Raw genomic sequence first — 14,422 nt, 5'->3', positions numbered from 1 at the left:
CCTCTGAAAATAGTAAACCGCACGCCAGTGCACCCCGCAGCCCAACATTTTATTTTAGCAGCTCCTTTGCCTAGTGATCGGCTAGCTTTTCTCCTTCCCTCTTCCTGTTGCTTTTCTCTTCCTCTCCTCTCTTAGTTGCTTTTCTATTGCTGTGATAAAATGTCCTGACCAATGCAGTGTACAAAAGGTTTCAGGATTGGACACCATGACTGTCATGGCAGGGAACATGGAGGCAGACAGCAGAATTCTAGAGCAAAGCTAAGAGCTAACTTCAAATGGCATTTGGAAGCCATCTCCAGTGACGTATTTCCTCTAGCAAGGCCACACCTCCTAATCCTCCCCAACAGCCTACAGCTGGGGACCAGGTATTCAAATGTCCAAGTCTTATGGGGAACATCTCATTCAAGCCATTGCATCCCCCTTTCTTAGATCCTAATATAAGCTAGCTTGCCTTTCTAGACCTCTCAAACTACAGTGTTGTCTCAGTTTTCTTATTTTATTCTTTTGTATATTCTTTCATATTCATACTTATATGAGTATGCTTAGCTAGTTAACCTTAATATGATGGGGAAAAACACTTTCCACATAATTTCTGACTAGACCATATTTATCCACAAAATTTACTTAGAAAAATATAATGCCTAAATGAATAGACCCAACAGCAACCTTTAATGTTTTATTTGTTTTTTGTTTAATTTTTTTGTAAAGCACTGGTGATCAGTCTCTCTCTCTCTCTCTCTCTCTCTCTCTCTCTCTCTCTCTCTCTCTCTCTCTTTTGGTTTTTCAAGACAGGGTTTCTCTGGATAACACTGGCTGTCTTGGAACTCACTTTGTAGACCAAGCTGGCCTCGAACTCAGAAATCTGCCTGCCTCTGCCTCCCAATTGCTGGGATTAAAGGTGTGTGCCACCACTGCCTGGCAAATAACTAGCCATCAATCTTAGGGACTTGCATTTGCTAGGCAAATGTTCTACAACCGAACTATATCCTCAGCCTATATTCTTAGTTTCATTTTTGTGTGTGTGTGTGTGTGTGTCTGTCTGTCTGTGGGTATATGCACATGCATACAGTGCCCAAGGAAGCAGGAGGCATTTCTGTCCCTTTGAGATGGAGTGCAGCAGTTGTGAGCTTCCTGATGTAGGTGCTGGGAACCAAACCTGGGTCCTCTGGAAGAGCAGCAAGTGCTTTTAACCACTAAATCATCTCTCCAGCCTACACAGTTCATATTTGAAGCTTGGCCTTTAAAGTTTCCTTGTCATACAAGGGTATGCTGATTTACTATTTAAATTTATTCTCATACTTGAAATTTAATTCAGATATTATTTTTTCTCTGACATTTTATCAGTAATGAAAGCCAGAATGAAATGGCATTTAAAGGTACTGCAAATTATGCCTCTAAATCTGGAATATCTTCATGAGATAAACATATCAATTGGATAGATTTTATTTATTGGCTTTTTAATCTGTATGTTTAGTGTATTTCAGGGAATTGATTTCTGATACTTGATCTTCAAAGGTGATCTACATTTAAAAGCTTTCATTTAAATTGTAGATCACTAGCAACAGTTTCAAAAGGGCTTTCTTATTAAATAAACAAAGCTATTTCATTAAAAATGTTTTCCCTACTATTTGCCAGTATAATAAGAAAACTAGCTGGGCATTGGTGCCAGCCTTTGATTCCAGCACTCAGGAGACAGACAAGCAGATCTTTGAGTTCGAGGCAGTCTGGTCTACAGAGGGAGTTCTAGAATAGCCAGGGCTACACAGAGAAACCCTGTCTCAAAAATAAAGCAGAAGATAAGTTGCATGTGTTAATATTTATCCAAATATTTGATTGTGGCATTTGCAATGTAATAAAATTCTCATCTCCTTACTAATATGTTTTATGACTCCTAGGAAACAGTATTATTCCTGCTCATTTGTGATTTTTGTTTTTGGGTTTTTTTTTGTTTTGTTTTTTAGTGAAAACTCAGATGCAACAAGGATTAATCTCTATAGCAGCCCGTACTGTTATTACCCATCTGGTGAATCACTTGGGCCATTATCCAATGAGTGGTGGTCCTGCTATGCTAACAAGTCAGGTGTGTGAAAATCATGACAATCATTACAGTGAAAGTACAGAACTTTCTCCTGAGCTCTTTGAAAGTCCAAATATTCAGTTCTTTGTGCTGAATAATACAACCTTAGTATCTTGTATCCAGATAAGATCGGAAGAGAGTATGCCTGGAGGAGGTTTAGCTGCTGGCCTTGTGTCAGCCAACTCAAATGTTAGAATCATAGTACGTGATCTCTCTGGAAAGTACTCATGGGATTCTGCCATACTGTATGGACCACCCATTGTAAGTGGTTTGCCTGAACCTACATCTTTCATACTTTCAATGTCTTACCAAGAGAAACCGGAAGAGCCTCCTACATCTAACGAATGCTTAGAAGACATAACAGTAAAAGATGGACTTTCCCTCCAGCTTAGAAGATTTAGAGAAACTGTACCAACGTGGTCTACAATAAGAGAGGAAGAAGATGTTCTTGATGAGCTCCTGCAGTATTTAGGCACTACAAGTCCTGAATGTTTACAGAGAGCTGGAATCTCCCTCAATGTTCCTGCTCCACAGCCTGTGTGCATTTCTGAAAAACAGGAGAATGACGTCATTAATGCTATCCTTAAGCAATACACAGAAGAAAAAGAGTTTGTCGAGAAGCACTTTAATGACTTAAACATGAAAGCCTCAGAACAAGATGAACCAACACCTCAGAAACCCCAGTCAGCTTTTTATTACTGCAGATTGCTTCTTAGTATATTGGGAATGAATTCCTGGGACAAACGGTAAGAGGGGACAAAAGGGTTTCCTTTTCTTTTAGTTTTTAAAAATTAGTCCTTATCTTTTGATCAGGAATTGTAGTATCTATTCTTTTTCTTATTAAATTCCATCCACCATGCTGGAGAGATGGCTCAATAGGTAAGAGTGTATGCTGGTCTTTCAGAGGACCCAAGTTTAGTTCCTTGCATCCCTAGTGGGGACCTCATAACTGTAACCCCAGCTCTAGTGAATCTTGTGGCCTCTTATGGCCTCCTTGGGCATTGTACTTACCTGAACACACCTACACACATAAACACACATAATTAAGAATTCACAAAGATAGGAGCTAAAAAGTTGATTGAGTGGTTTAGAGCATTTGCTCTTTCAGAGGATCCAAGTTCTAGTCCTAGCCCCTACATGGTAGCTAGCAGCTAACTGTCACTCCAGTTCTGGAGGATCCAACATCCTCTTGTAACCTCTACTCTGGGCATTCAGGTGCCACATGTATATATAATACATGCAGCAAAACACTCATACACATAGAATAAAATAAATCTTAAAAAAAAATCTCTGAAAAGAAGATAAAACCTATAAATTCTATCTATCAATTAGTTTTTTGGCCAATAGGCAAATTGTTTGGGTTTGGTTGATTGGTTGGTTGATTTTTTTTTAACCATTGATTTATATTAAAATTCAGGTGAATAAAAAGATAATTCAGTACATTACTAACATTTTTATAGTTATAAATTTCATGATTATAATTTCATAACTTAGAAATTATAATCATACAATTGAAAGAAAATAAAACTTTTAAACCTTCATTTAAGCCTGTCAGTTTTTTTAGATCAGTCACAATATTTTTTTGTCAACTTTGAATTAAGGAAGTAACTCAAAATTCAGGATAAAATCAAGAAAATAATGCAGGCAGTGGTGGCGCACGCCTTTAATCCCAGCACTTGGGAGGCAGAGGCAGATATTTCTGAGTTCAAGGCCAGCCTGGTCTACAGAGTGAGTTCCAAGACAGCCAGGGCTACACAGAGAAACCCTGTCTCAAACAACAACAAAAACAAAAACAAAAACAAAAAAGAAAGGAAGGAAAGAAAAGAAAAGAAAAGATGGATTTTTTTCCTTCTATTTCCTTCTATTTTCATATATGTATTATAAAATCTTCTTAAAAGCTTACAGTAGAGTACAGGGCATAATGGTATTCCTGTAATCTAAGCATTTTGAAGGTGGAGGGAAGGCCAGCCTGGGCTACAAGAGACCTTATCTCTAAAAAAGATAATAATAATAATAACCTTAAGATATGCTAGGAGTATAGTACAGTAATAGGGTACAGTTATCATTTGCAAGGCCTTGTCTTTATCCTCCAGTACAGAAGACACTAGAACCAATTATCTTACAATAATCAACTTGGAAATTAAATGGAGAGAACATTGGGCTCAAATCAGAACTAGCTCAGAGATCCTTTGTCTTAGAACTTGTGGCCTATAGTGTTGAAGAATAATTTTTATCTCCATAGAAAGAAATAATGTACAAAACACTTAAGATTTACTTTCTATAAAGCATTACTCAGATATTTAGTTCTCTTCTTTGTTCTGGTTTTTGAGACAGGATCGCATGTAATCCAGGCTGGTTCAGACCCTTGAACCTTTTGATGCTTCTGCCTCCACGTTTCCAGTGCTGAGACTATAGGGATATGCCAACATACCTGGCTACATTTAGATTTTTGTTGTTTTTAACAGGAATCAAACACATTACATGGTTTTTAATTTTTGTACCATCAAAAGATGTAGGAAAGTAGAAGATGACACATTATTTGCTTTATCATTAAATAATAGAAATACGCCATTGTCATTTAGCTTAGAGTGGGAAGGAGGGGAAAGCTCAGAAATTACAGGATTAATAAATCTGCAATACTCCAGGTGCATGGGAAGTATTAAAAAGAACCTTTTCTCTTTCTTGTTTAGTATGTATATTTTCTCTGATTTAAAACCTTCCATTTGTTAATCAGTATTCTTGCCTAAGCCATTTTGCATTACTTTTTCATTTATATCTGAGTTATGAGGGTACATACATGTTATAGCACATATGTGGAAGTCAAAGAGCAATTCACAGGAATTGTCTGTCTTTCTACCATGAGAGTGCGAGGGAGTACACTCAGCTTGTCAGGCTTATTCAACAAAAGGCACCAGTGCCTGCTGCTGAGCCACCTCTACGTCCCCAAGCCATTCTGTGTAGAGCATAGTTTGCCTTATCTTTGTGTCTACCACATATAATTGTCATTTAGTTATTATAGAAATACATTCTAGTTTCTTGTTATGGAATGTTCTATATACTGTCTCCTAAGAAAAGTTAAAGATGGAAAGCTGTATTCATGACAGTAAGTTTTTGTACTTCTGTCATAAGTACATTTTGTACTTTGTATTGATTTTCTGTACATGTTTAGCACATATAAAATAAAATGTTTATTAATATTTTTAAAATATTATAGGGCTGAGGATATATATGTATACACACACATATATATAATAGGACTGAGGGTGTATGTGTATATATGAACATATGTAATACATCATACATATACAGACATAGGCACCAACAGCAAAATGTATTTTAATACATGTAATGTAAAATAAAGGAAAAACCTGATTTTTACAAGTCCTTGAATCCATTTCTCTGGATATAAGTTTGGGTGCTCACAACATCTGCACAGAGCAATTAATCTGGCCTTGATAAGGTATGCTATCAGAAATGAATGAAGGCCTAGAAGAAATACACTGACACATACTCTTACATGTTTTAGGGTCTGGCTCTCCTTTGTGTTACACGTGTAAGGAGTTGCATGAGTAGAGTGGGAAGGGTCTCCAGCCTGTCGAGTCCTTCCCTGCAAAGGTGACAAAATGTCTATAAATCTCTCTATTTAGGAGGAGCTTTCATCTCCTGAAGAAAAACGAAAAGCTACTCAGAGAACTTAGGAACTTGGATTCCAGGCAGTGGTGAGTGGTTGGGAAATCTTCATATTGACAACTGGAAACAGCTATTTCTGTTGATAGTAAAAGTGTTAATAGCAATGTAAACTCTAATACTGTACTGTTAGGTTACAGCTTTTGAGTAAAAACTGTCATTATACTGTAGATAAATTATTTTTTAATTGTTTGTTTGTTTGTTTGTTTGTTTTACACTCCAGACTTTGTTCCCCACCCCAGTCCACCCTTGGACTGATCCACATCCCATAACTCCTTCCTGCCCTTCTACCCACCTCGTTGCCCCCAATCCCAGCCCTGGTCTCCACATGGATGTCCCCACCCCCCACCCCACCAGACCTCTAAACTCCCTGGGGCCTCCAGTCTCTTTCAAGTTAAGCAAATCTTCTCTGACTGAACCCAGACCTGGCAGTCCTCTGCTGTGTATGTGGGGGGCCTCATATCAGCTGGTGTGTGCTGCCTGGTCGGTGGTCCAGTATCTGAGAGATCACAGGGATCCAGGTTAACTGAGACTGCTGGTCCTCCGAGAGTCGCCCTCCTCCTCAGCTTCTTCCAGCTTTTCCCTAATTCAACCACAGGGGGCAGCAACTTCTGTCCATTGGTTGAATAACTCTTTCAGCTGCTTGTTGGGTCTTTCGGAGGGCAGTCATGATTTCTTTCTTCTCCCTCCCAAGTGCAACTGAGGTGTCCTCACTTGGGCCCTTCAGTTTGTTGACCTTTTTGAGTTCTATGGACTGTATCTTGGGTATTCTGTACTTTTTTTGTTGTTTTTGGCTAATATATACTTATTAGCAAGTACATACCGTGCATGCCCTTTTGGGTCTGAGTTACCTCACTCAGGATGATATTTTCTAGTCCCATCCATTTGCCTGCAAAACTTAGGATAATTTTTTTTTTAAGAAAAATTTAAAACTGCATTAAGATGGTCAATATATTGAAATACTTGTATTCTTTGTGTATATTTCACAATCCTCTTTTGAATTGGAGAAAACCAATTGAATGTATAAAATATCCTTAGATTGTGCCATACTTAATTATAACTCATTCACTGTTCTGTTGCTTATGATAGATTGAACTTCATACTATAAGAATACAAAGTGAAATGAGCTGATATGTACATGTGCAACATGAACTCTCCATCTTTAAAAAGCCCTATGCTGAGTCATTAAGTTTTACAGAAGTTACCCTTTTATTCATACATTACTCTGATTTACATCTCTTCTGCTTGTGTATGATCCTCTTCACAATGTTCATAAATGTGCTTGATACACTTGGGAAAAGGGGACTTCAGCTAAGGAATTGCATTGGTGAGCTGGGCCTGTGGGCATGTCTGGTTATGAATTGATGTAGGAGAGCCCAGTCTGTGGTGGCTAGAACCTTCTTTAGGAAGATAGGCCTGGGTTGTATAGCAAAGGTACCTGACCATGAGCCTGGGAGCAGACCAGGGCATTGTTCCTCTGGATTCTCTGCTTCTGTAACCACCTTTAGTTTTTGCCTTGACTTCACTGTATGGTAGACAAACTGTTTCTTCCTCTTGTGTTGCTTTCGATCAGAGTCTTATCAATAGAAAAAAACTAGGACAATTTTAAAGCTGCAGTCCTTTTTCTTTTCATGCTGTTTTCTTCCAAATTTATGAGGAAAATGTCCCTATGTGTCAACTATATTTCCCAAATGTTTTTTGTTGAAGGGCTTTTAGCTTTCTTCAGAGTAATCTTTTAAAACTTTTTGCATTTATTTATTTGCTCTGTGTGTGTGTGTGTGTGTGTGTGTGTGTGTGTGTGTGTTAGGATTATTTTATATATTTGGAAGCTGTTTAACTTCAGTTTTCAGCTTCAGATTGATGGAGCTTATTCATTTTTGCATAGTTATCTTTCTCAGTAGTTTTCCTTGCTTCTCTCAATTTCTTGATATGCTTACAGACTTCTATGTTGAATCTATTCATTCTGCATTTTTTATTAATCTTTATTTGGATAAGATAGTTATATTTTATGTCTAGTTCTTTATTCTTTCTAAAATACATTTTGAGTTATAAAGGAATCTTCCACCAAACCTGAGTTCTATCCCTGTGACCCACATGATGGAAAAAGAGAACTAACTCTCAAAATATGTCCTCTGACCAACCCACATGTATGTGTGCATGCATACATACAGTAATAAAAATAACAATAACAACAATAATAGTAATAGTGATAAATAAAATAAAAGCTTGCAGAGGAACTGAGGTCGGTTGCAAGCACCCACGGCAGGTGGTTCACTGTTGCCTTGTAACTCAGACTCCAGGAGACCTGGCACCCACTTTTTTTTTTTTTTTTTAATTATATNTAAGTACACTGTAGCTGCTGTTGTCTTCAGACTCTCCAGAAGAGGGAGTCAGATCTCCTTACAGATGGCTGTGAGCCACCATGTGGTTGCTGGGATTTGAACTCAGGACCTTCAGAAGAGCAATCGGGTGCTTTTACCCACTGAGCCATCTCACCAGCCCCTGCCACCCACTTTTTGTTTGCATGGGCACTGATATGCACTTACCTATATACAGACATTCACATGCACATAAATAACAATAATAAAAATGAATACATAAATTTTAAAAATATAAAATTTTATAAAGAGAATTAGAACTAGGTTAGATGTTGGAAAATGATCTATTTTTATAATTTATTAAATTAACTCTAGTCTTTCCTATTGGTTTAGTATTACATTTATCAAATATTAAACTTTGTGCATCAAAGCTATATGTATTTCTGTTGATTTATCTGTTTTGTATATATGTTCAATATATTAAAGGTACATAATACATTTTCATGAATAATTATGCTGTCATTTTACTTATTCTGAAACCCAAACCTTACTTATATAAGTAATTCTTGTATATTTTGTTATTTCATTTTATTTTATTTTATTGTTAATTATAAAGAGGATACTCAATGTTAATATTTTTGACAATTTGGTTTTGAGCCTGTCCTATAATAGATGAGTCATCTGTCCAGACCCTGATATTATATTTTTTGTTTTTTTTCCATTATTAATATTTATCTTGGACCCAATACTTTAGTGAACTTTTATACTGCTTTTAAGCACTCATAGTTTTTCTTTCTCTTAAGATTTGTTTAGGTATAAAACCATTATCTTCAAACAATCTCTTTTTATTGTACATTGACCAGAACTTTGAGGTCGATGGGGAGGAATGTAGTATAAATAGGTGGGCATCCTTGCCTTTCCTGATTGTCATGAGAGTAACTCTTCTTTATCCTCAGTCAAGAAAAGGTATTGTTCATTTAAAATAGATGATTTTGCATAGCAAGCATAAGTGGTTATGTATGTTATCAAAATCATTATTTTTGAATATTATAATTGCAACATTTCTTTTTCCTTTTCTGTTCAGAATTCTTTTTAGCACCTATTCAGGTGCTCCTATAGTTTCAATTTCTTAACTAATTGGTGTATTTTAGTATAAAAAACTGTGTATAGACTTGGAGAGTTGGATCAGCAGTTTCAAGAACACTTGTTGCTCTTGTAGAGGACCTGGGTTTGATTCCCAGCATTCACATACTGGCTTACAACTGTCTATAACTACTGCCCTGGGGAATCCAAAGCCCTTTTCTGAACTTTGTGAGCACCAGACACACACTTGATACACATATACACATGCAGGATGCAGGCAAAATACCTTAACACATAAGATAATTATAAATAAACCAAAAAAATTTCTGCTTAGTTGTTCAGTTTACTAAAATTTCATTTTGTAAATTCAAGCTATCAGTCCATTTATTATTAGGTTCTATAGACTTTTTTGTTGTGTTCACTCTAGGTTTTTAGAATGAATGTTATAGTGAGCCTCATAAAAATAATATCTGTTACTTGAAATTTCAGATTCATTTGATTTGTCTTTTTCAGAGTTTTTTAGGTTTTGGGTCAATTTTATTAGTTTTATAAAAATTTATTTTGTTGTGATTTATTGAGATATTTATTATCAAAAGGGTAAGAATAGAGTTTTTGCCTACTTCACATGTACACTGACAGAAACTTCCAAAATGTCATAATTCTCTACACTATTCCCTTTCTCAGCTTAGTTTTTTTGGAATAAACAAACTTTCCTATTGCAGATCTAGAAATGTATAAAGAACTTATAACTCAATACTAAAAGGATAACACAAAAGACTAGCAAAGATGGGGCTGAAGAGCTGGCTCAGCAGTTAAAGGAACCTGTTTCTCTTGCAGAGGACCCAGGCTATTCCAGCACCTACATGGAGGCTTACAGCCACTTCTAAATCCAGTTCCAGGGCATCTAACATCCTCCTGCAGGCACCAGGCATACATATGTTGCATATGTCTATCTAAGTGTTCCCATACCACTTGTTAATTGGGGTTTTTTTCCTCACTGAATTTCCATGTTACCATTATTACAAAAAAGCAACTGAGCAATTAGACTTGGCACTATAATGCAAGCACTAGGGAAATTGAAGCAAGAGAATCATAAGCCTGTGCTATACAGTAAGTTCTAGGCAAGACTCAGCTACATAGTGAGAACTTGTCTCAGGAACAGACAGAAGAAAAGCAATTACTATATTTCTAGGTATTTGATTGTTGTCATCTAGTACTATGGTGCCTTGATTTATTTTGCCGCAAGTCTTAAGACTATAAAGTGTGAGTCCTTCAGTGGGGTGGGGTGCACACATCTTTAATTCCAGCAGTTGGGAGGCAGAAGCAGGAAGATCTCTTGAGGTCGAGGCCAGCCTGGTCTACAGAGTGAATTCCAGGACAGCCAGGACTACACAGGGAAGCCCTGTCTCAAAAGAAAAACCACAAGTATGAGTCCTCCAACTCTATTGTTTCTCAGGCTGTTTTCTCTCTTGAGCCTGTTGCATTTTCCTATGAATTTTAGGTCAATTTGTAAGATGGAAAGCTTGGATTCCGATGGTGATTGCATTGTGTATTGTACCTGTAGATGTGGGGCGAGTATTGCCATCTTCACAATATTAAGTCTTTCAGCCCATGAACTAAACGGGTTCTTTTGTTTCCTTCACAAGGTTTTACAGCTTTCAAAGTATATATTTATACTTACTGGATTTATACCTAAGTATTTTATTCTTTCAGTATCAGTGTAGATTTTTATTTTGACTCTTCCTTACTAACATGTTTAGGAACACACTGAAGTTCATGTATGAAGTTATGTGGCTTCAACCTTGTGTGTTCAGGTAGTCATTGCAATAGCACTCTACTGGATTCTCAAGGATTGTTTTTTTAATTTAATTTTACTGTGTGTGTGTGTGTGTGTGTGTGTGTGTGTGTGTGTTTGCATGCGCGTGTATTCAACAAACAGTTTTACTCACTGAGCCCTTTCACTGGCTCCATACCTTCTATATATAAACTCCTATCATCTATGAGTAGAAGTGATGTGACATTTTCCTTTCTGATAAGACTACTGCATAGTTAAAATTTTTTTCAGATATTCAGTGTTTTCATCAGTTTAGTTTTAGCAGTTTATATTTTGAACTGTGCTTTTAATCTAATTTATCTATTTGCTGACATGCATTTGTTAATAGTACTATTAGTCAGGGTTTCTATTCTTGCACAAAACATCATGACCAAGTAGCAAGTTGGGGAGGAAAGGATTTATTCAGCTTACACTTCCACACTTCTGTACATCACCAAAGGAGGTCAGGACTGTAACTCAATCAAGTCAGGAAGCAGGAGCTGATGCAGAGGCCATGGAGGGATGGTGCTTACTAGCTTGCTCAGCTTGCTCAGCCTGCTCTCTTATAGAACGCAAGACTACCAGCCCAAGGATGGCACCACTAACAAGGGGCCCTGGCTCCTTGACCACTAATTGAGAAAATGCCTTACAGCTGAATCTCGTGGAGACATTTCCTCAAGGGAGGCTCTGTTCTCTGTGATAACTCCAGCTTGTGTCAGGTTGACACACAAAACCAGCCAGTATAGCCAGTATATTCTCACCTTTTTGTGTAACGATGATTTTAGTAGCAGGATTACTTTTTCTTGTTTTAATTTTTTATTGTGTAAGGAGAAGGGAAAGATAGAGATAGGGGCACAAAATAGGACAACTCTGTGGGAGTCACCACTTCTCCCCTCCCTTTATGTGGTTCCCAAGGATTATACTCAGGAGATGTGACTTGCATGACTGGTACCTTACCTACCAAGCCATCCTGCTTGCTTATATTCTTTTTTTCTTTTTCTTTTTTTTTTTTTTTTAAAGATTTATTTATTTATTATATGTAAGTACACTATAGCTGTCTTCAGACACTCCAGAAGAGGGCATCAGATCTTGTTATGGATGGTTATGAGCCACCATGTGGTTGCTGGGATTTGAACTCTGGACCTTCAGAAGAGCGGTCGGGTGCTCTTACCCACTGAGCCATCTCACCAGCCCTCTTTTTTTCTTAATCTAGGTAGCAATGATCAAGTTGCTTAGCTAGCTTAAAGAAATAGCCTTTGTTTCACAGATTTTTTTTTTTTAACTGTTTGAAGTTAATATGATAGTGTGACATTGGTAGAATCATTTCAGCTCTCTTGATCACAGTTTACATGGTGCCTTCCCATTTTGTTTTCAGTTTTCTCTGTGATTTGAATCAAAAGTACATTAGTGGAAACTGGAGAGATGATTTAGTAGTTAAGAACACTTGTTGCTCTTGCAGAAAGACCAGGTTTGGTTCCCATCATTCACACGGCATCTGAAACTCTCATTCCAAGGATCCACCACCCTCTTCTGGCCCTCTCAGGCACTGTATGCATGTAGTGTACTCGCAAACATGCAGGCAAAAATAGCCACACACATAAAAATAAATATGTTTAAAGTATGTAAGTAGTAGACCTTGGTCATTTAATTCTTAGCTGCTTTATTTTGAATCAGTGTGAGCCTCTTTAATCTTCTATTCAGATTTTTTAAAGTTATTTTTTTTTTCTTGTCTAGCTAAACATTATTCAATGGTATCTTCCCTGGGTTTACATCACCTAAGACTCAAAATTTTCTATTTTTTGTTTCTCCTTCATCCAGAGACCAATAGCTTAAAGGTTTACTCTCTGACCATTCCAAATGTGTATAGCCTTCAGGGTACAACACAGATATCCAGATATACAAACAAGTATTGATTGGATGTTATTTTTAACTCTTAGATTCTTTGGAGTTGGCCCAGAGTTATGAATATTATGCAGTGCCTGTGAGACTCTCTGGTCATCGAATTCTAGTTCAGTAGTTGTCATCCTTCCTAATGGCTACAACAACCCTTTAAATAATAGTTTCTCATATTGTGGTGAGCCCCTAATCATAAGATTATTTTTGTTGCTACTTCATAACTGTAGTTTTGCTACAGTTATATGAACCATAATGTAAATACCTGTGATTTCTGATGGTCTTAGGCGACCCTGTAAGAGTGGGTCAGCCTTAGAAGGGTTGTGACTCACAGGTAAGAACCAGTGCTCTAGTTGCTCTTCCATGGTTTTTATTATTATTATTATTATTATTATTATTATTTTATTGGTTATCTTATTTATTTACATTTCAAATATTGTCCCCCTTCCTGGTTTCCCCTCTACAAACCCCCTATCTCATCCTGCTTCTATGATGGTACTCCCTACCCAACCACCCACTCCCGCCTCATGGGCCTAGCATCTCCCTACATTGGGTCATTGAGCCTCCACAGAACCAAGGGCCTCCCTTCCCATTGTTGCTAACTAAGGCAGTCCTCTGCTACATATGCAGCTGGAGCCATGGGTCCCTCCATGTCTACTTTTTGGTTGGTGGATTAGTCCTTGGGAGCTCTGAGGGGGTCCGGTTAGTTGATATTGTTCTTCCTATGGGATTGCAAACCCCTTCAGCTCCTTCAGTCCCCTAATTCTTTCATTAGGGTCCCTGTGCTCAATCTGATGGTTGACTATGAGCATCTGCATCTGTATTAGTCAGGCACTGGCAGAGCCTCTCAGGGGACAGCTATGCCAGACTCCTGTCAGCAAGTGCTTCTTGGTATCAGCAATAGTGTCTGGGTTTGGTGTCTGCAGATTGGTTGGGTCCCTAGGTGGGGCATTCTCTGGAAAGCCTTTCCTTGGGTTTCTGCTCCATTCTTTGTCCCTGCATTTCCTTTAGACAGGAACAATTCTGGGTTGGGGGTGGGTGGGCAGGATCAGGTGTGGGAGAAGATGGGGGAGATGCACAGAGAGTCAGGAAATTGAACAGAGGTGTATAGCAGTAGGGAATGGAGAACTGGGGATAGCCACCAGAAAGTCCCAGATACCAGGGAAGCAAGAGGTTCCTAGGACCCAACGAAGAGGCCATTAGCCAAAATACCCAACAGAGGGGAGAGAGAACCTGTAGAGACCATATCCAGTGGTCCCTACATTGAGGGATGGGGCCACCCACCTGTTGCGGTAAAACTCCATCCCAAATATGCCCCAGCAATGAAAACACAACACAGTTAATATGATTACATGCTGTGCACCTAGATTGGGCAGATCTACCACTACACTACCATCTTCCACATCTATGAGACCCCTTAGAACTTGCAGTTTCTCCAGGCCATGTGCTTCTGCTCCGCTCTTCTTCTTCTTCTTCTTCTTCTTCTTCTTCTTCTTCTTCTTCTTCTTCTTCTTCTTCTTCTTCTTCTTCTTCTTCTTCTTCTTCTTCTTC

At 38.0% G+C, this 14,422-nt stretch overlaps 1 protein-coding gene across 10 annotated transcripts in view; it reads left to right on the top strand.

The window, feature by feature from the left end:
• Positions 1-14,422, top strand: part of Ralgapa1 (Ral GTPase activating protein catalytic alpha subunit 1) — a 221,187-nt gene that overhangs the window by 147,671 nt on the left and 59,094 nt on the right. For all 10 annotated transcript variants that reach the window (XM_029540679.1, XM_021201484.1, XM_021201489.1 and 7 more), the window contains 2 exons: positions 1,962-2,823; positions 5,725-5,796. In XM_029540679.1, coding sequence (XP_029396539.1) covers positions 1,962-2,823; positions 5,725-5,796 — 934 coding nt within the window. The remainder of the gene's footprint in view (positions 1-1,961; positions 2,824-5,724; positions 5,797-14,422) is intronic.

This window comes from Mus pahari, chromosome 7 (assembly GCF_900095145.1).
Source record: "Mus pahari chromosome 7, PAHARI_EIJ_v1.1, whole genome shotgun sequence".
NCBI classification, from domain to species: Eukaryota; Metazoa; Chordata; class Mammalia; order Rodentia; family Muridae; genus Mus; species Mus pahari.
The sequence above is the reverse complement of the archived record's forward strand: the minus strand, read 5'-3'. Positions and strand labels throughout refer to the sequence as shown.